The 20,667-nt window shown below is 27.6% G+C and overlaps 1 protein-coding gene across 1 annotated transcript in view; it reads left to right on the top strand.

The window, feature by feature from the left end:
* The window catches only part of IA-2 (tyrosine phosphatase IA-2), a 357,746-nt gene that overhangs the window by 119,506 nt on the left and 217,573 nt on the right, over positions 1–20,667 (top strand). Inside the window, exon 2 of the mRNA XM_087157386.1 lies at positions 13,208–13,258. Coding sequence (XP_087013512.1) covers positions 13,208–13,258 — 51 coding nt within the window. The remainder of the gene's footprint in view (positions 1–13,207; positions 13,259–20,667) is intronic.

Consider the following 20,667-nt stretch of genomic DNA (forward strand, 5'->3'; position numbering starts at 1 on the left):
TTTTCCTTGAGATCCACTTTCCGTATTTAAAATTACTTTGCAGTTATAATTTTATGCAGCAAATAAATACAGTCAAAATTTTATGCATAAATGTAGCTGTTTTTAGTTGAAAATGTATAAGTGCAACACTGATAGTGTAACACTGGATAATGTTTTGCTCTATTCTTGTTTTCAATGTCGATTTCTTCTGTGGCTAAGATATATAAAATAAATAGTAGATACTAGTTTACAAGATAAAGGTGTATCAATTGCTTTTTTAATTATGTCTAGTGTTTAGGAATTTAAAACCTGTTTTGTGTTGTTTAAGCATTTTAAAAGGCGATTTTCTATTTAATGAATTTTCCATATAACGAACTTATTATCGGGATTTAGCAACCTCGTTAAATAGAGGTTCGATTGTGCATATATATATATATATATATATATTGCGGATATAATCGTGTGGGCTGAAGAAAAGATTATATATTTTTTTTTCCTGTTTTTAAATAAAATTTCTTATATATATATATATATATATATATATATATATATATATATATATATATATATATATATATATATATATATATATATATATATATATATATATATAATATTAGTTTTATAATTATGCTTTTATTTAACTGTGCTTATAGCAACCTGCGTTTATAGGCGAAATATATAGGTCAAATGTTGAAATCGAATTTTGGACTACTTTCCAAATATCTAAAATTCTCAAATTTTTACATGCGCCTCTTTCTTGATGACTATGCTAATTTTAATCGCAATAAATTAAATTCTTAATAAATTCAATTCCTTTATTATTCATGGTTTTTAATGGCTAAATAGAGTTTTTCTATCAGTCTCTATTGCGACTCATTTTCAAGCAGTTAGACAGAAATTCAATTCAATCATAAAAACGTTTTCCCAGTTAGACAGGAATAAAATTTAATCATTAACCATTTTCTGGACTCGAAAAGCAAAAATTTATCGCGATATTATCATCAAGTATAATTTATCGTCATTTAAAATTCCCATACTTCTCCGACTTACTGGGATACTCAAATTTTACCAGATCACAACCGGAATTTATTGTTTTTGTTAATCTCAAGGAAAGATATACCATCATACTAAAATCGGAATGTTTCCCGATTTGCTGGAGTAATCAAATATTGGCAAAAGGACAATAAGGACAATATATCGCTTCAAGTGTGGCTCGTTGCGTTTTATTCGTTTGGAAACAGAATTTTTTTTCAATGCACTGCACCTGAAAATTTATTTTTATTAATTCAAAATATAGTAATACCTTTTCAGAGACTATGATCAAATGTATTCTATAGAGCTTGTGTTTTTAATAATACAATAATTTTGTATTTTTAAGAAAAAAATAGATAATTAATAGTTTCTTCCAATGTTTAGTTTGCAAATTTCTCAGTTTTACATGATTCTTGATTTCCTTATTACTCAAAAAAATCTAATCTGATTTTCATGGGATAGGAAGAAACGTCTGTAAGAGTTAAATAATAATATAGAATTGGTGCGTAAAAAAGTAAAGTAAAGTTATTTGTGTAATTGTAATTAATAGATTGGAATATTTGGTATATGTACTAGTAATTGGATATAGTCATGATTAAAAAATTAGTTAAATGATTGAAACGTCGTGATAAATATAATTAAGGCCGAAATGTATAAAAGGTTAATTAATTAAATTGAAGGGGAATGTGATCGTTAAGGAAAGTGGTAGTACAATGCTAATGTGGGATAACAATAACCCAATAGGTTCAAAGGGTCACAAAGTGTGAGGTTTGAACAAATTGGATGATTTGGTATCACCGAATTTAGAATAAGGGTGAAAACTAAGAAAATCAAAGATTAATGATAAATACGATAAAGTCATGCTATATCCAAACAATATATGATTTAATACAGTAAGCTGATGTTTCCAATAAGAAAAACTAATGAATTCACATATATGCATGCCCATAACAATAATTGAAAGGTACTCACCCTGTACACACAGGACATGATAAATCATGAAAATAGAGGCAAATAAATTCTCCAGCACAAGATTAAATTATTAACATATCATTTTATTTAGAACATACATCTTTCACCACATCTACCAACACAAGAAAGGCATTTTATTGAAATGGGTGACGGGAGAATTAAAACACAGAAGGCGTTATAGATAAATGTTAATTATAAAAGAACGAGTAATTTAGAGGTTAAAATAAATATGGAAAGAAAGCTTCAATTCGAGAAGGTTTTTCTTATGTTAAAGAAAATTAAAGGTATAAAATGATTTTAAATTTACAGAATTTGATTAGAGATATGGATTTAATTTAAGATAAAGGTTAAGAAAAAAATAAAAGGAAATCCCTCGATACGGACCGAAGTCCGCATCTCGGAAAAAAAAGGAACCAGCAAGAAGGAAAAACCAACAGAGAATGTTTTTTAAAAAGTCTTAAAAATTCCTTAACTGGGGTAGACCAGAAAAACTACGACCAATTAAAATTAAAGAGGCGGAGAGTTTGAAATTTAAAGTAAAGGGATTGGCTAGTTAGCCCCCCTAAAATTAAAAGAGGAAAAAGAAAGGCGTGAATAGAGGGGTTGGTTGACTTTCCCCACAGGAAGTGCGATGACCGCAACGACCATGAGAAAGGTCACCAAGAAAGTTAAAAAGATTGCTAAAATAAAAAAAAAGGAATAACGTTTAAAGAAAAATTAAAGCATAGGTAAAATAGATATTAATTTGTCACTTTACATTAAGTGTAAATGTGACAACGTCACCTTAACACACAATGCTTATTAATGTTAAAATATGAAACTTTTTAAGCCACTGTTTGCTTAAAAAGGAACAAAGAGTAAGAAGACCTCATTTTGCATCATGCACTGAGAAAAAAAGTATGGCGGAAAACACCAGAATATGGTAAAATTTACCTTGTACCTGGCTCTATGGGAAAATCAAAAAGTTCCGTAATTTTTTCCAACGCCTTAAGTAATTATTTCATTAAATTTAACACGAAAATGTGGTCTAATAATATGTGATAAAATTTAATAAATTAGATTTCATATTTTAATAATTTTTTTCTGTTACCTCTCAGAGCATGACATAAAAATCAATCATTCAGAAAAATTTATTTTTCAGTTTTCAATTTTTTAAAACGTGTATTAATAAGAACTATAATTTTTAAAACCAGAATTTTTGCTAACCATGTAAACCAAGAAATTAGCAAATGAATGATTTAAATTTTTGGGTTTATTAACCAGACTTATGGTCTTCTACTGGAAATTTCATTACCATACAGTTTGGTAATTTTACTTCATTTTCTTTAACAGGTCTTTTTATAATATGTCTCTTTTCTGCATGTTAAAATATTTGTATAGTGTTATGTCAGTTTTAAAAAATAAAACTTTCCATGGTAATTACAATCGAACATAATTTTGTTCCAATACAGTGCTGTAGCAAGCCCAAGTGTCTTTTTCGAATTGTAATGAATATGTGGAAATTTGAGCTAGAAACGGGCAAAAATTAATTCTCAAAATTATGAATTTGCAAAGCATTAATATGAGTAGAGATGGGCTGAAATAGAATATTTTTAAGATAAAAAATAGTTTACTGCTATGCAGAAAAGAACAAAGCTTCAAATTTTGTCTGCTAACTTTGGATTAGAAAAAGTTCCTTATCACTATAATAAAACTCTTTTAGCAGAGAATCTCACTCAGTTATGTAAGCTTAAAATTTTTCGAGTGAATTGTAGTCGAATGAAATATGTAATAGTACTGTTCTGCATCGAGATAAAATATTTTTCAGAGTATAATTATAAGAACATTTCAAAAAAAAAATGAAGACGAAAACAATATCTCAAACGCAAATTATTACGCATAATATTGATGTACTATTCGGAATAACTAATTTCGTCAGAATTAATTTTCAAATCCGATCTCAAAAAGGAAACAAACTTTACAATCTTTAATAGTAAATTTGATTACCGTCATTTTTATAAATGTCATGGATATAAAAAGTCTATTTCTTAAGGTTTTTAAAAATGATATTTAAAAATGCAGCGTCACTTTTTACACTAACAATTTTCTCGGAAGAATACAGTTAAAGAAAAATTGCAGCTAATTAAATATTTTTACAGGAATATAATTGTAACAGAATTTCCGATATTAACAGAAAAAATTCAATATTTAGTTGTAAATAGATATATATATATATATATATATATATATATATATATATATATATATATATATATATATATATATATATATATATATATATATACCAAAATAATCAGCTTAAAATACAGACATTTATCTGGTTAATACAAGCAAAATTTATCTTATTACGATATTATCATATTATCACAAGAGATAATTTATCGTCATTATATTAAGAGAAAGAGAGAAATTCACTGCTCTAAAATGAAACAACGTTTCAGACTAATCTGGGTTCCCCTAAATGCTCAGTCCCCATCCATTACTCTCTATTTTTCCCCGTATTAATAATTTTCTGAAACTGTATCCCTATTATTTTCTTTCATCCCTTTCGACAAAAATTATTAATACCAACATTGATTTACGTTAATAAGAGTGGCATATTTGCTGTTGCTACCTTGTGGCCTGTATTAAATTGGATACTATAATAAAACATATCCTTACTACTGTTGATTAGCGTAATTGAAATTTGAAATTACACCTAATGCGTATATTTATGAATTCAATGATATGAATTCCGTATTACTTAGAACCAAATTAGACTTAGAACGGAAACATAATTATTTTATGATCGACATTTTGTTAATAAATGTATTAAAAAAATTTTAATTATACGTTTCAATTCCGTAACCTATTCAGATTGAATCAAAGGAAGCTATAATAAGTGTCGGAATTTAAAATACATCATGTGTTTTGACTTATATTTTATGGTAAAGGAAGTTTTAATGTCTTTTCTTTGTTTAAATTACGTCGTACCAATATATTTAGAAATCTGATAATGAAAAATAAACAAGAAGCGGCATTTTGTTTGATCTCTTTAAAAGGTTTTAAAATAGATTTAAATCTTGTTGAGCGTATCTGTTTCTTAATTACGAAATAATACTCCAGTCGTAAATTAAAATTCAATAACATTTTTGGAAACTTTATATAAGAATAATTTTACATCCTCAACATCTTTTGCTTGGAATTGCTTCTAAGAAAGCGAAACTTTTCCTGAGATTTGGAGAGGAAGTCCAGGAAAAAGAAGAAAAAAAGAACATACTCCTCTCGGTTTCCATAGAAACACAGGTAACTGAATGCTTTCCCGAAATCAGGCGACCATTTAAGAAAGTCACGCCTTCTTTCGTACAAGTCCACCACTCTCTGATGATTTCTCGATGGAATCCGATGTCAATCAGCAGAACTCAAATTCTGATTGGAGAAGACGATGCGGCTTTTCAAGGAAATACCAAAAATCTTTAAGATCATCGGAAGGTGGTCGAGACTTTTCATCCGGTCCCATAAATTAACATTTGTGCTCCTCGCTTAATGAGATGCTCTGATGAATCGATTGAAATGGTCGAAATCAATGCATTACCTCCAAGTGTTTTTTTTTTTCTTCGGATTTCTCTCTCTCGTTCTGATTTAAATTAGTTTTCTATGTAAGAGGCTCCGTTCATCTTCAAAAGCACTTTAGAGCTTAATAATAAACCTTTAACCAATCCAGTCATCGGAAAATTCCCGCGAATTATATGTTTATTTTAAACAAAATCAAAGAAGTATAAAAGATCTCAGCTTTAAACTAAGATGTAGAAAAGTATTCTAAAAATGCTGTAGTACGTATCTTGAGTAACAAATACGTATCTTATTTAGAAAAAAAAAAGCAGAGCCTTTTTTCTGTTAAAAAAAAGGGCGGAAAAAAATGCTGTTTGATTTTTGAAATCCAAATTAATTTCAGAAACTAAAATTAATTTTTGAAAAAGTAATGAAATTTTTTTTAATCATTTGTTGGACATTAAAATGCCATTACCATTTCTGTTAAGTCAACACATTCCTTTCCAGAATTACACAAAGAGTCCTGGAACTGGAAGTATTAGTTTTTAATTTAATTTTTGGAATGTGAAGAGTATTATTATTATTTATATATTTGGAGCTTTGGTTGCAATTATTAATGAAAAATTGTTTAATATGCAATTAATAAATAATTCTTTCAACTTGCAACCAATAATATATTTAGTTTATTAACATGAACCTTAATTAACCTAAATTCAAATTTTGAAAATTTTGAAATTAAATTCTGTTAACAATATATAAATGCGTATTTTAGCAAAATTTAAACGTTTTCCAACATTTGAAAAAGCGGTTTAATCAATAGCATAAACCACTTATATCGGTGTTTAAATTGTTACAAAAATATATGCAAATGTGTGTTAAACTAATTGATTATAGCAGTACTATTTTAATTTTTTTCGTGATAAAAAGCTGGTTCAATTTGCATGATGAACAATAAGTTCACATACGCTTTCAAATTTTTATTACAATAATAAAATTTAAATCATGCAGAAACATTTTGATTTAAGGTAGCAATCATTAAGTATGTGTACAATAAACGTTTTGAAATAAGACCGCTTTTTACTTTCTTAACAAGTTTAAGTCTCTTTTCAAATCCAGGACATGCGGCATGTGCTTCTTCCATCTGCATTTTCTGCCATACCTTTTGAATTACATTTATAAATTTGCTAAGATTGGTGATTTTATAATTATAAAGTAATGAGATCTTGTGTGATCATCAATCAGGATCAGATATGGGGAGTTGGGTGGCCATTAATTCCTCGACAGAAAGTTAACTAAATGCTTGAGGCACCAATCCTAAACCACACGGGCACTATAGGAGAACCATCTTTTTAAAAGCAGAAATATTCCACTCAAACATACTTTGAATACTAGGAAGTAAAACTTTTCCAAAATCTTAGTTTATTGTTATTGGGCATTGAATTTTGCACCATTTTCAATGAAAACTAGCTGGAGTTTGCATCTTTTTGAAATAGCATCACAAACCATATCACTGACAAGGCATTTTGTTAACGAGGAACAAAATACTGCCTTTCAGGTTGATTATCAATAGAAATTAACCCGCTTCTATCATTTTGGGGATTGAGAACATATAAAACATATAGTTACCTCAATCATTCCTCCTCAGCGTGCCATGCAAGAATTTCTTCTACCCTCTGCCACCTTTTCTTCTTAGCAGAGACTGGAAGTTCCTGAATTTTGCTCTTTCTATAAGCTTTGCACCCAAGGTCCATTCTCAGAATGATTGGCATTGAACACCTCGAATTCTCTGTCTAGCTTTCTGGTAGATCCTTTCCCTGCCCCTTTTTACAGTCTATTTAGTCCGAAGAGATCACGGTCTGCCAGATCTTCTTCTGTTATCGACTTAAGATATCTCATTATACCTTTCGATAGTTCTGGAAAGGAAATCCCTCTTCACCCTCAGATTTTTCAACTTCTTAAAAAATTTTCCCGGCTGCTCTCCTTTGATGAATTTACCTATCACTATTTCTTTGAATTTCTTCTTATTCTTTGAATTTCTTCTATTGAATTGAATTCTATTGATTGAATTTCTTCTATTTCTTTGAATTTCTATTTATTTCTAGGTAAAGAAAAATTATAAGTAGTAGAAAATATAAGCTTGCAATAACATATCTATAAGAGACATGGTGGAGGGGACCTTACACTAAACTTTCTGAACACTACTTTACACTAAATTGTCTGAAAGGAATCAGGATTATAGTTACAATAATAAAAAAATTTTATAACTCGCTTCATATCTTGTATGAGAACGTTTTGGTCACGGTGTAAAAATTAAGATACTTCATATACACTAATATTTTAAAAAGTAAATACGAAAAAATTATACTTCTTTAAGTGAGATAGAAATATATATATCCTGGAAAAAATATCGACTGAGAATTGTGATTTCAAAATAATTCAATAAAGCAACTATGCTATACTATAATTACTGGAAAAGCTGAACATTTTACTTGTTTTGGTCTCATTACTGCTTTAAATATCCAATAAGAAAATACGAAACATGCCTTGTTCTCTTATCATTTTCAGCATAATTAATTTCAATTCAACCAAACATTAGGTTAGTGAGTGATTTTCTAGCATTTTGTACAGATCCATCCATAAAGACTATAAGTCAGTACTATAGGAAAACTAACGATTTCTAGAGCAAAACTTTTTTTTCAGAAATTTTTTTATTTCTATTTTGTTGACTACAGTCACAAAAATGTTTAACATAAGAACTTGTAGTTCATGATTCAAACGCAAATTAACTGCATATTTGCTTAAGTTGACCATTAATTGACATAATAGGTGTTTGATATTCGTACACAGTTAGGAAGACTATCAAAAATACTTACACAAAAAAACTGAAACTTCATTGGTATTTTTTTAACTTAATATGAACTGAATATTAATGATTTAGGTTTATTTAGATTTATAATTTTAGATTAGAAGTGAATCGTCAGAATTTAGATTTTACAAGATCCGCTGTTAAGAACAAATTAACTCTATGATCATTTCTCTAATAAAAGCCGCGCAATATTTTTTTTCTAAAAAAAAAAATTAAAGGAGAATTATTAAAGGAGTTTTTTTTAAAATTAAAACTTAAAATAAATACAATATAAGTGGTATGCATTTATCGAGAACTATTTGTAATATTTTTTTTTCAAATTTGGATTTTGAGCAATTAATAGCCAAGTAAATCAAATTATTTATAACCAAACCAAATTGTTCAGAAAATTATTATATCCGAACCAAATTGTTTGTAATTATTTGTCAAATCAGATAGTATCCAATATAATCCAACTGTTTTGTCAATCTAGTATGTATCTCTTTAAGAATCTGCTAAAACCCTCATTTTAAGTAGATAAATCTTAAACTTGGATTTAATTCGCACCATTGGTATCACGGTTCTTCCATGTCATCTCTACATGAAATCTGCATTAAAATTAGTAATTTTAATTACTTGTGCATTTATTATTTGTACATTATTTGTTTCCTCATCGGATGCCAATATTGAATGCATTTTAATCAGTGTACACTTAATGGCTTAGAAATTATTTCAAATCATCTCAGCGACTTCAAAAGTTATTCATTGAACTTTATTTTCAAATGTTAAATTACAGGCCACTCTTTTCTATAATAATGGAACCTGAACAAACTTTAAAGTTTATCATATGTGCATATCATCAATCATTTCCGAGACACCAATATTTGTGGATTCATAAATGTATCATTCATAAATATTCATATTCTTCTCACCACTGTATTTAAACTAGATAAATGGAACCAGAGCAGGTTTTTAAATGACGTATCAGTAGCACAATCCAATTCATTAATCTCGGAAATAATGATTTATTTACCTCAATGATGTACTTTTGGACAAATTTAAATGATATTCGGTTTTTACTTTTTATTATGATAGAGGTTATGGTGTTAGAGTCTCATCAGGGACAAAAATAGCATTTTGAGCAATGGCCTTTCCTTTCGACAATCACGCATCGGGCATCCGTATTTAATTCCTATGAAAAAATCAAAACACGTACCAAATAAAAATCATAATGTATAAATTAAAGGTTAAGCATACATGCCAAAGAGGTAAATTATGCCAAAGAGGTAGATAAGGATGGAAAGCAGCTATTAATAAAAAAAGAAATGAATAAGTTTCTAATTTTTTTTAGGAATCAGAACTTATAGAATGCATGGGATTATAAAATAACCTCCATGCATCATCCTCGGTTAAAAGAGAATGATAAAAACTATTAAGAAAAAATAATCGACATTTTGAAAAATTCCATAAAACAAAATACCGAAAAGATATAAACTGTCGTCAGCTCATACGTTTATATCCGCTAAAATGGTGGTTTTTAACATTGTATTTATGTAGCCTTAGTAAAAAACATCAATACCATGGAATAAGGAATAATTTTAAAAAAATTTCTAAAAAGATACAAATCAAACAAAATCTCAAAAATCCAAGAAAAATACAAAACAAACTAAAAATCCAAGAAAAAGGAAAAGAAAATACGAATAGGAGAATAAAATATATTACATATATGGTTTTCCAGATAAATACCATTATTCCATTACATTTATGTTGTAATGGGTATTTATCTTCAAAACCTAGCCTTATTTCAAATAATTATTTAGCACATTCCAATAATTGTTATTAATACCAAACCTTTTTTCTATTAACAGGATCCATTAATATGATACAGTAAACATTTATGTAATAAGTAATACAATACTTTATAAAATAAATGCACAAGACTGATTACTAATATGAAATATTAGAAAAATATTAAATGTAGTATTTTCCTCTTGAAGTTAGTTCATACATTAATGCATTAGTTTAAATGTATTTATACTAATGCTTTTTTAATGCCTTATTCCAAATGAACCCTATGCTTGGTACTTATCTGAAATATAAAGACGTAATAGATATTATGCCCTCATGTTAATTATGCTCTAATAGGAACTAAGTACTCGATACATTTACGGAAAATTTTTATAATGTCCTCTTTAAGATAGCATTCTTTCTGTATGTCACATGATACCTTTTCCAGATTCAGAATCTTTTCATATTAGTATCTCCCCTCGTGGAGCATCCTCCCTCGTTCCTCCCCATTTTCTTCATCAGGTATGGATCCGCTTCAGGAAAATCTTTTGATCCCACGTATCGGGAAACATGATCTTTGAGTTTCCAAGATACCTGGGTTAGGTTTCTATATTTTCCCCGTTTTCTCTACTTATTCCATCCTATTTTTAAGGAGAGGAGAGGGAAAATTCTTTCTCTTCTCCGAACCATTCAGAGTTCGTTACTTAAGATACTGGTCCCTGAATTCATTAAAAAAAAAGTCAGGGAAAGTTTGTTCTAAAGAGTCCGGGAAATAAGACACCCACCTTTATTAACTACGCCTCATTAAAATTTTGAATTTCACCCCATCAAGATTTGTGATTTTTATTAATAACAAAGTGTTAATCACGATAGATTAAAAAGATAGCGGTGATATTGTCGCTTTTAGAAGGCGGCTGGATTTCCTGGACATCACTAAAGGGCGAACTAATAAAATGATTATATTCGCTTTTTTCCTCCTTAGAAATTGCTTTGAAATTTTGCTACGGAAAGTAACAATAAACCATCATTTAAAAAATTCCACTTTCAACTATTGGGTTTGGTAACAGACCACAGAAATATTAAAAAAAATAAAGAAAAAGAACAGTCATCCGAGTAACTTAATACTGGTTTTATTCGAGGAAAACTTATTTTTAAATCTCTCCCTCATTTAAATGAAGAGAAAGTTTTGCGAAATAAAATGATAAAAATGCTATTCTAGATTACGAGACAAGTTTTCGCATAAAAGCATTGATAATGAGTTTCTTGAGAATCATTATTTTAAAAGAAAAAAAAGTGCATAGAAGGCGGTATAAAAAAGTTACTCCTTACAATGATTTTTAATTAAAGTGATGGAATAACAACCGTTTAAAGATAAGAATTTCTTACAATTTAGATAAAAATAAAGTGTTTTAGAGAGATTTTGAAGATTTTACAGGAACAAAAAAGTCATTAAAGAAAGCATGCATCAAAAATATTTTATAAAAAGTGTGCAAGTTTAGTACTTTTTAATGTTATACTTGAATTTCTCATTTAAGAGTTAAAATTATTGGTTCAACTATAACAAATGCAATTGTAAACTACAAACTTTAACAATTAAGTTTTCTTGAGAAATTTTTGACAGCATCATTAGTGCAGGTTTAATTTACATGTCGATGATTTTAAAAGAATAAAACTAAGGGTAAATCTTAATTTTACTACTTTTTAACTATGTAGGATTTAATTTTTTCTTTATCCACTACGTTAAATGTGTGCATGATGATAAAATTTTTTATCTACTTTCCTTTATTTTTATTCAGAATTTAAACCTATATTTTGTTAATATTCTTTTGTTGACGTTATAAATATGTGCTTAAAATCGTTATGATAAGTTATAAAGGTTTTATGAATAAAAAGAAAAAAAACATAAAACAGTGATCAGATGCAAGATAGAATAGGTATTCTATTAAAAGATTGTTCAATGCTCAAAGAAAATTGGCGCAATTTTATATTTTTGGTTTAATTATCAGTTAAGTCACATATTCTCAATATTAATGGTTTTAAGGTCGAAATTTAAATATGCTAAGCTCTTATTCTAGCTCTTATTCTAAGTTGCAAAACCTGATACAAGATGTACTTCCTTTTAATAAGCATATACTTTATCAGATGAATTTGGATTCTTTGCTCGTAAAATAAGGAAAGTATCTGTACTCCAGAAAATGTAGTCCAAAATAGTTCAGTCGCCGGTGAAAGGTCAAAAAATTAGGAGCCTTCACTGTTGATTTCCCTTTTGTTTATTTCGATATTTCAAAAGAAAATAATTTTCTAATTTTTATTCTTCAAAAACTTCTCGATTAATTCCTTACAAAATTTGAATTTTGTCATTTCAAATTATGTAAAATAATTTGGTGTAAAGATTTGTGAACATAACAATTAAAATTTTCAAACATTAGTTAATTAAAAAATAAAATATAATTAATTATGAAAGCAATTTTTACACGGATTTATCTTTGAAGGAACATATTTTGCAATAGTATGAAACATTTTTTAGGTTCACTTTATTAGTTTTGGAGATAGGACGCAATACTCAAAAAATGAATGTGACATAAATAGGCTCAAACTTTTCACTGTTCTTCAATCGAAAATTTAAAGAAACAGCAAACTGTTCAAATTAGTTCCAGTACTTGAAATTTCAATCTTTAAAATAAGAAATTATTTAAGTGTTCACTTTTTTTATTGTGGCACTGTTCATATGTGCTATACTATATACTGTAAATATTAGTATAAAATGCATTTTTCTCTGATGTACACTAATTCATATTACTTGTGATTATGGGATTGGTTCACACTTCGTTTCATCTATGGCTAAATTTATTCTCCACTGAAATGTAAGGGTTATATAAAAACAATACAGTAAATAATTTCATAGTTCATACTGCTCACCATATAAATTTATGATTCAAAACATTTTTCAACTATTCAAAAAATTTTGTTTCATTAAGAAAAAGTAGATACTTTTAAAATAAAAATGTTATATACTCATAACATTCGTATCATAATGCATTTTATTTTAATTTTCAGGTTGTCTCTTCAGTCCCAATGTTTGTGAGAAAACTGAAGAGTGTTTTGACGGTAATATTACTTTAATATTATACATTTATTATAATTAATGAGCAATATTCTATAATAGTTATGCATAGAATTTTATTTGTACTCAAAAACTTGGAGAAACTTGATTTTATTTTTTACAGACATCCTGTTGTTACTGATCTGCAAATACTGTAAAAAAATTTATTTTGAATTCTCGAAAATAATAACTACCAACTGTGCATTAACTAGAAAATTTTGCCAATTTCTCAACTGTTCTCGCAACTTTTCCTTGCAAAAACGTGATATGCTACTCTTGTTGTTTTTTTAAAAATCAAAATGTTTTTCATGTAATAGGATAGGTATTCAGCTAATCCACAAACAATTGACAGCCATGGTCTGAACTACACATATATATAGTAGTTGAATACTCTTTTTTCAATCCACTTTCCAAATTTCAGAACTCTGACTGGATTTGGCAAATAAATTTAAATATGGAGCCTTTTGTGTTTTCGTGCGGAGCTTTGCTTTTAGCAGTTTTTACTGGTAAATTTGTAAAAAAATGAATGATTAAAATATTGTTTGGCTAGGCTAATAAAATAAAATTTAAATGAAATTAATTTGAAAGATTGATATTGATCCAGATTTAAAAGTATTTATTGATAACATAGAACTTGAGCTTTTGAAAAATGACACTTGGATTATAAACAATTACAACTACAGGTAGAACAGAATAACTAAAAATGTACATGATTGAAACAAAAAATCGGCTTTGATATCATACTATTATAACATGATCAAATCTACACTTCAATGCTAACGTGAGCCGGATTTATTTTTTAAAGTAATTTATTAATGCGATTTATAAACACTCAAAACTTCAATACGAATATTGTTATTGAGCGATAATTTACTAAGAGTCTCATCAAATTTGAAATCTTGGTTGAACTTGGTTGAGAACTTTTTCTTTAAGTTATCTTTTTTCGTAAATTATGAAATATTGTTGTTTTTATTTATGTAGTGCATTTTTATGAGTTCAAATTCTTACATTAATGAATTGAAATTCAGATTTAGAAACAAAAAACATAGGAAAATAGTATTTTAATTAAATAAATGTAAACATCTCATACTCTATAGACTTAACTTTAAAAATTCTTATTGCTAAGGGGAATAATTTCTAATTCTTTCATTTTTAATAATTTCTAATTAAGAAGAATTATAAGCTATTCTAAGGAATAAATATACACTTTTAATTTAAAACAGCCTTTATAAACATAGGAATTTAAACAGGAATTCGTTTTAAATATTTATATTTCTTATACATTATGGGATGATTTTTGAAAAAAATTCCTCAAAGAAGCATTACAACTGAAGTGACAAACAAAAAATTTTTAGATTATTCTTAGACGAAAAATTGCTTTTAAATTAATACAAATTCAAATTTACTGGCAATATAGTAGAAAAATTCCTATTAAGTACAATGCAATGTACAATTAACCTGCAGCTTTTATTTGATCTCATGGAATTTTTAACAATGTGTAGTTTTGATAAACTGTGGATGTCTTATATATTTTGTAGCTAAGACATTGTAAACTAATGTAACTAAAAGAAAAAAGTTTCACTTTAAAAAAATTTATCTTTTTTCCTATTCTAATAACTATACATATATATTTTTTCACTTCTGAAACTACTTATTAGAATTATCAAAGTTGAAAGATCCGGGGCAACAATATAATGGAAAGTCAAGATTTACTAAGAATGATATTTTTACGTCTAACTGTTTCTATAGAATTATTTATTATACTTTATAAAACTTTTCGAATTTCTACGAGACTGCACGAAATGCATCACGCTTTTCCCTGAATGTTTCTTAGTATCCCGCATTTCATACGATTACAAATATGGTTTGGAGTTATTAACAGTCATTACATAAATCAATCAACCACAATTTAATCATTTATTAACAGTTTTGTTATACAATAATAACAATTGTATGTGAGATGGATAAATTTTTTTTATGATCAACTTTAATAATTGTATCCGCACTATTAATTTTGGAAAAATTCCGAAAATTTGAGCTATAATTGCATTAAAAACTTGGAAAAAAATTTAAAAAAAAGTTTTTTGACTATTTTGCTACTCCAATGTCTCGCTTACATTTTTTTAAGTTAAAAACATACATAATTTGGTTGAAAATAATGATTCCAAAAATACTTTATTTAAATTATTACTAGTTTTACATTAAGTTTCACATTTTATCAATCTTAAGAACTATAGTTTACATCTATATATGTATATAAAATTAAAAATTTAGGAAAAACAAGGAAAATAATAAAGATAAATTAATATATATATATATATATATATATATATATATATATATATCACTAAATTCATACAGATTATAATCAAATTTTCAATATTTCCCCTCTATTGTGTCACACATTTTAACATTAAAGTATGCCCAGACAGAATTTCAAGCAGTCCATATGTTACAAAACCAGACTGTTTATAAAGAGAATGACATCATTATCTGTCAAAAAATAATTAATTGCAATACTATTCTGTTCATATTTCACTTGAAAACTATTTAAGTAAGTAAAATCTATTCAATTAATTTAATTTTAAAAATATAATAAGTTTATTTCATAAATTTATCTTCTGTAACATTTTGTCACTTCAAAATTTTTCTCTAATTTGTAATGAATTATTAATCTTGACCGATTACGATAGGCGTATGGCTCTTTTCAAATTAATTGCAAACTAACACTTGGTGTTATAAAGAAGGGAACATTTTATTATGCTTATTCTCATTTTTTTATGTGTGTCTTTAAATACTTGCTAAAATTCAATGCTAAGAAATTTCTAGTAAAAATATTTTTATAATTTTATTCAACCAAGCGTACTGTTAAATTAAACAGTACGAAACATCATCAAATCATTGTTTTAATCAACACTGAGCATAAAATCATCCGGTAAAACGAAGTTTGCATATTCTGTCCCTTTGTCAAGACATTGCAATCCCTTTCAGAAATGCAACAAATGCAAGAAGTTTATTTTATGTGTATTATTTAGTTTCTTCATATTTAGAAAGATAAGAAGCAGAAATGGTGAAGTTAAAATAAATTATATAAAACACTAATTCGTACCGATAATGCCTTAAAAAAGCTAAGTTTTTTTTTTCTTTGCGTTGATCAATTAAGTAGTCATAAGCATTGAAAAGGTATTTAATAAAAAAGCCATCAACTAAATAACAACGTTTACTAAATAAATCAATATAAACATTTACCTTCAGTGTTAAACCGTGATAGCCAGGTTGGTAGCGTATTGAGCCCATCTCCAAGAGGTCATGAATTCGATCCCCTCCAGCCGAAGACACCCCATGTGGAAAATGGTGACTGCTATATCTGTCGGGGTCCCAAAGGGGCCACTTAAATTTCCCATAACAAATCATGACCACTTAGGGTCCCTGTAAAACAGGGCTGTAACGTATGTGTGTGGCAGACAGCGAATTCTTGGCCATAGATGGCGTCACTGGAAAAAAAAGAAGCTCACAGCTTTGTCTTAAAATAAATTTGTTATTATTGACAAGTGTCATAAGACAACCTACTGCGTTAATTATTTCTATTAAGACATACCTTTCTAGGGTATGTCGTAATTTTTAATCCTTTAATCTGTTATCCCATTCAGTTCCGTACAGTTAGCCTGTTATATTTTCAAAATTTTACAATTATGTATGCAAAGTTTCAGAACAGCCCACTTCTATGATACTTATGTTGATTATTATATTATTATGTAATTAATAGTTGAATGCAGTTGCATAAATTTTAATTAAATCAAAATTTTTGCTTTGATGCCTTTTTTTCTCTTATTTTTCTCGTTTTCTACAATACATGAGAGAAATATCGCTGCTATTCTGATCCCAGGGATTTTTAACTAGTTATTAGTTAATTTATTTACATAAGTATAGTATTAGTAGATACCTAATATACATGCAAAGTTTGACTAAAATATGTAATTATTTAATAAGAGAACTCAAATAAGAAAACAATCCAAAAAGAAGTGAAGAAGCAGTTCCTGAGGTTGGAGATTGCAGCGAGCACAGAGTGGTGGACAACCTAGTATTCTTATAAAATGCTATTGTATTATTTTCTTTTCGAGTGTTCATTATCTTTTAAATATTCATAATATTGCGGAAGTTACACCTCGCCCTTTTCTTTAAAACTATTTTTGCATGTATTTTATCAATAACTTACATTTCAAGCAATTTATTGTATTGATATTGAAGATATCTATGGGGTCAACATGACCTCATATCAGGTGTTTAAATAACCATTTAAATTTACTTCTTAAAGTAATAAAAAAATATGCAGAATGGTTTCACATTATGAGTAGTATTATTAATGACTTTCATATTAAAAATAGTCCACCATATTTTTATATTTCATTATTTTATAAGAATTCAATTGTTTTTCATTTAATATGTAGAGAATATGTTTTTTTTCTTCATCCAATTATCAATTGCATACAGATCGTGTTTTCTTATTTATATCATTCACAATATTCTTTTAAGCCCCAAGCGTTAACGTGTTTTACTTATATATATATATAATCGCAAAGACTTGTTTATCTTATTCTTAGAAATCCTAGTATTTATTTTTCCGTTTAACACAAGGAACAAAATGTTCTGATATTTTTTTTTCTCCCTCTTCTCGTCTCTTTAAAGCTTCTCTCCTCAAGGGGCGACTTGGTAACAACGCATCATTTTTTAAATATTTCGATTTTTCAAAACGTGCATCGTAATCTCCTCTGTTAATTTTGCTTGAATTTAGCCATTTGGCCAAGAGGAGAGACGTACCTTCTTAACTCAACCCTCATTATTTTTTCCCGCAAATAAGCCTAAGCCTCTTTCCCCAGCGAGGCAACAGAAATTCTAATTAGTTCGGGAACAATCTGTTTCCAGTTAACTCTAAATCGATGTGAATATGACTCTTGCGAGATGTTTAATTGAAAATTCCAAATTTTTTAAAAAAAGGAGATTAAGTCTGAAATATTTTGGCGAGTTTATTTTGGCTTGTTACTGTGATCCACATGCGGAATGACGTCATCACCGTTCCAAAGAAATCGTTTCTCATTAATCAAACAAAGGAAACGGCGGGGAATGCTGGTGCATTAAAAATCTTAAGTTTTATATTTTTATGTATCTGTTATTAATGTAGAAAAATTAAAAGCGAATAAGTTAAAAAATAAGAATAAGAGAATGAGAGCTCATATTTCTAATTTTCTTTACCACATGCGATTTGTGGATGAAGAATTGCAAAATATTTTGAGTTTTTTTTTTAATTAACTAAGCCTTTTGTTAAAATGTAAACTTCTTTAAATTAGGTTGGCTGTTTTTTGGTTATTTTACACAATACAAACAAAAGCAGTTAAGTATTTTAAGGAATCCTTTTATAAATTTATTGTTTTTTTTTTATTACTTATCAACCACCATTTTCGATTTATAAATATTCTTGCATTATTATCTGAAAAATGCAAAAAAAAATTTTTTTCTCATTAACATACATTTTAAATTTGCTTCAAATAATGGAATAAAATTAAATTTTTTTCTTAAAATTTGTAGGTATCAAATTTCTTCACAATTTTTAAAAGATATATGTTTGTTTTAATTCAAAACTGTTTCTTGGCAGTAGTTAGTCCATTTTGTTTTTACACAAGTTAAGGCATGCTTTACATTTTTTTTAAAAATTAGCTTTTCGATTTTGTGCCTTTTTGCTAAAATTTTTAAAAATTTTCAATAAAATTAAACAAACTTTTTGGAGCAAATTAAAATTAATTGTAATTTTTTTTTTGAATTTGAAAAACATTTTGTTTAAACTGTGCAATATATGAATAAGTATTTAAAGTAGTACTTTTATACTGCGCATGCGCTGAAGAAATTGAACCATTTTTTTAATATATATATATATATATATATATATATATATATATATATATATATATATATATATATATATATATATATATATATATATATATATATATATATATATATATATATATATATATATATATATATATATATATTATATATATATATATATGTATATATGTATATATATATATATATATATTATATATATATATATATATGTATATATGTATATATATATATATATTATATATATATATATATATGTATATATGTATATATATATATATATTATATATCACTGCCTTAATCGATAATTATGTTAAAAAAGATATTGTGAAAAAATTAATTTTGAACAATTAATTTGTTTATTGTACTCAAACTACACCTCGAAAGAATGTGACAATTGTTTAAAAGTCATTACAAATTTCATTCGATCCGTTCTTTCTAAAAAATTGCAAAATTCAATTAATAAAGAATTTCATTTATTAAAGAATATTATTTAATAAAGAATTTCATTTTATAAAAAAATAATGAACTAATAATTAATCAATAATTGAATATTTAATGAAGAATTCTTTCTAAAATATTTCATTCGATCCATCTTTTCTGATGTCACATGAGTACACAAGGACATTTATAAAGTTCCTGGTTATGTATTTATGAAAGATCAAAATCTTGTAAAGTGGATATTGTATTTTTTAGTTTAAATCCGGTGTTGAACCCAGACCCAATTCTGAGTTTATGAATATCAGTGTTCAACTCCATAACTCAACCCTGCAAATAAGGAAACTTCTAAATCCAGCATTGGGACAAACCAGCCTTCATGGAGAACTCGTTGACAGATCTAACCCGCATTAGCTTTACATTGAGAAGAAAACCACGAATACTTTCAATTATTAGCTCGATGGCAATGGGATTCTAACAAACGATTCGCCTACCACTGAGGATATTTTACATCAGCATTTTGGTCAGTGCAATCCGGGAGCAGAAATTTAATCATCCAGTCACGACTGAGATTCAAACCTTTGTTACCTCATTGGGAGGCAAACACTCTAACCATTGAGCCACGGAGACTCTTAAAAAAATGATATTTTATAATTTTATTTTAAAAATATTGTTGAATTGCAGATCCAATTTTTGAGTTTACGACTAATAGTGTTCACCTCTGCAGCCTTATAATTTTGAACCAATCCAGAAGACAAGGGAACTCCTGGATTAAATACTAAGAGAATTTTTGCCTTCGTAAAGGACTTTTTGATAGAACTAAACCGAATATGCATTACATGGAGAGGAAAAGCTCGAAAACCTCCCACGGTTAATTTGACGTCAAGGTGTCCGCCGTCCATCATCCGTCTGTCACTCAGGATATTTTACGTCAACACCGTGGTCGGTGCGTTATCGTAATATCCATTACTGCGTTCGTCTAATGGCGAGTGCTTTATATCCTGACCCCCATGACTCTGTAAAGATGATTATAAAAATAAAACTTAAATCAATATACTTAAGTTGATTGAGTTTT

Source organism: Parasteatoda tepidariorum, chromosome 2 (genome assembly GCF_982258835.1).
Source record: "Parasteatoda tepidariorum strain Cologne lab strain chromosome 2, Ptep-v5.0, whole genome shotgun sequence".
Lineage (NCBI taxonomy): Eukaryota > Metazoa > Arthropoda > Arachnida > Araneae > Theridiidae > Parasteatoda > Parasteatoda tepidariorum.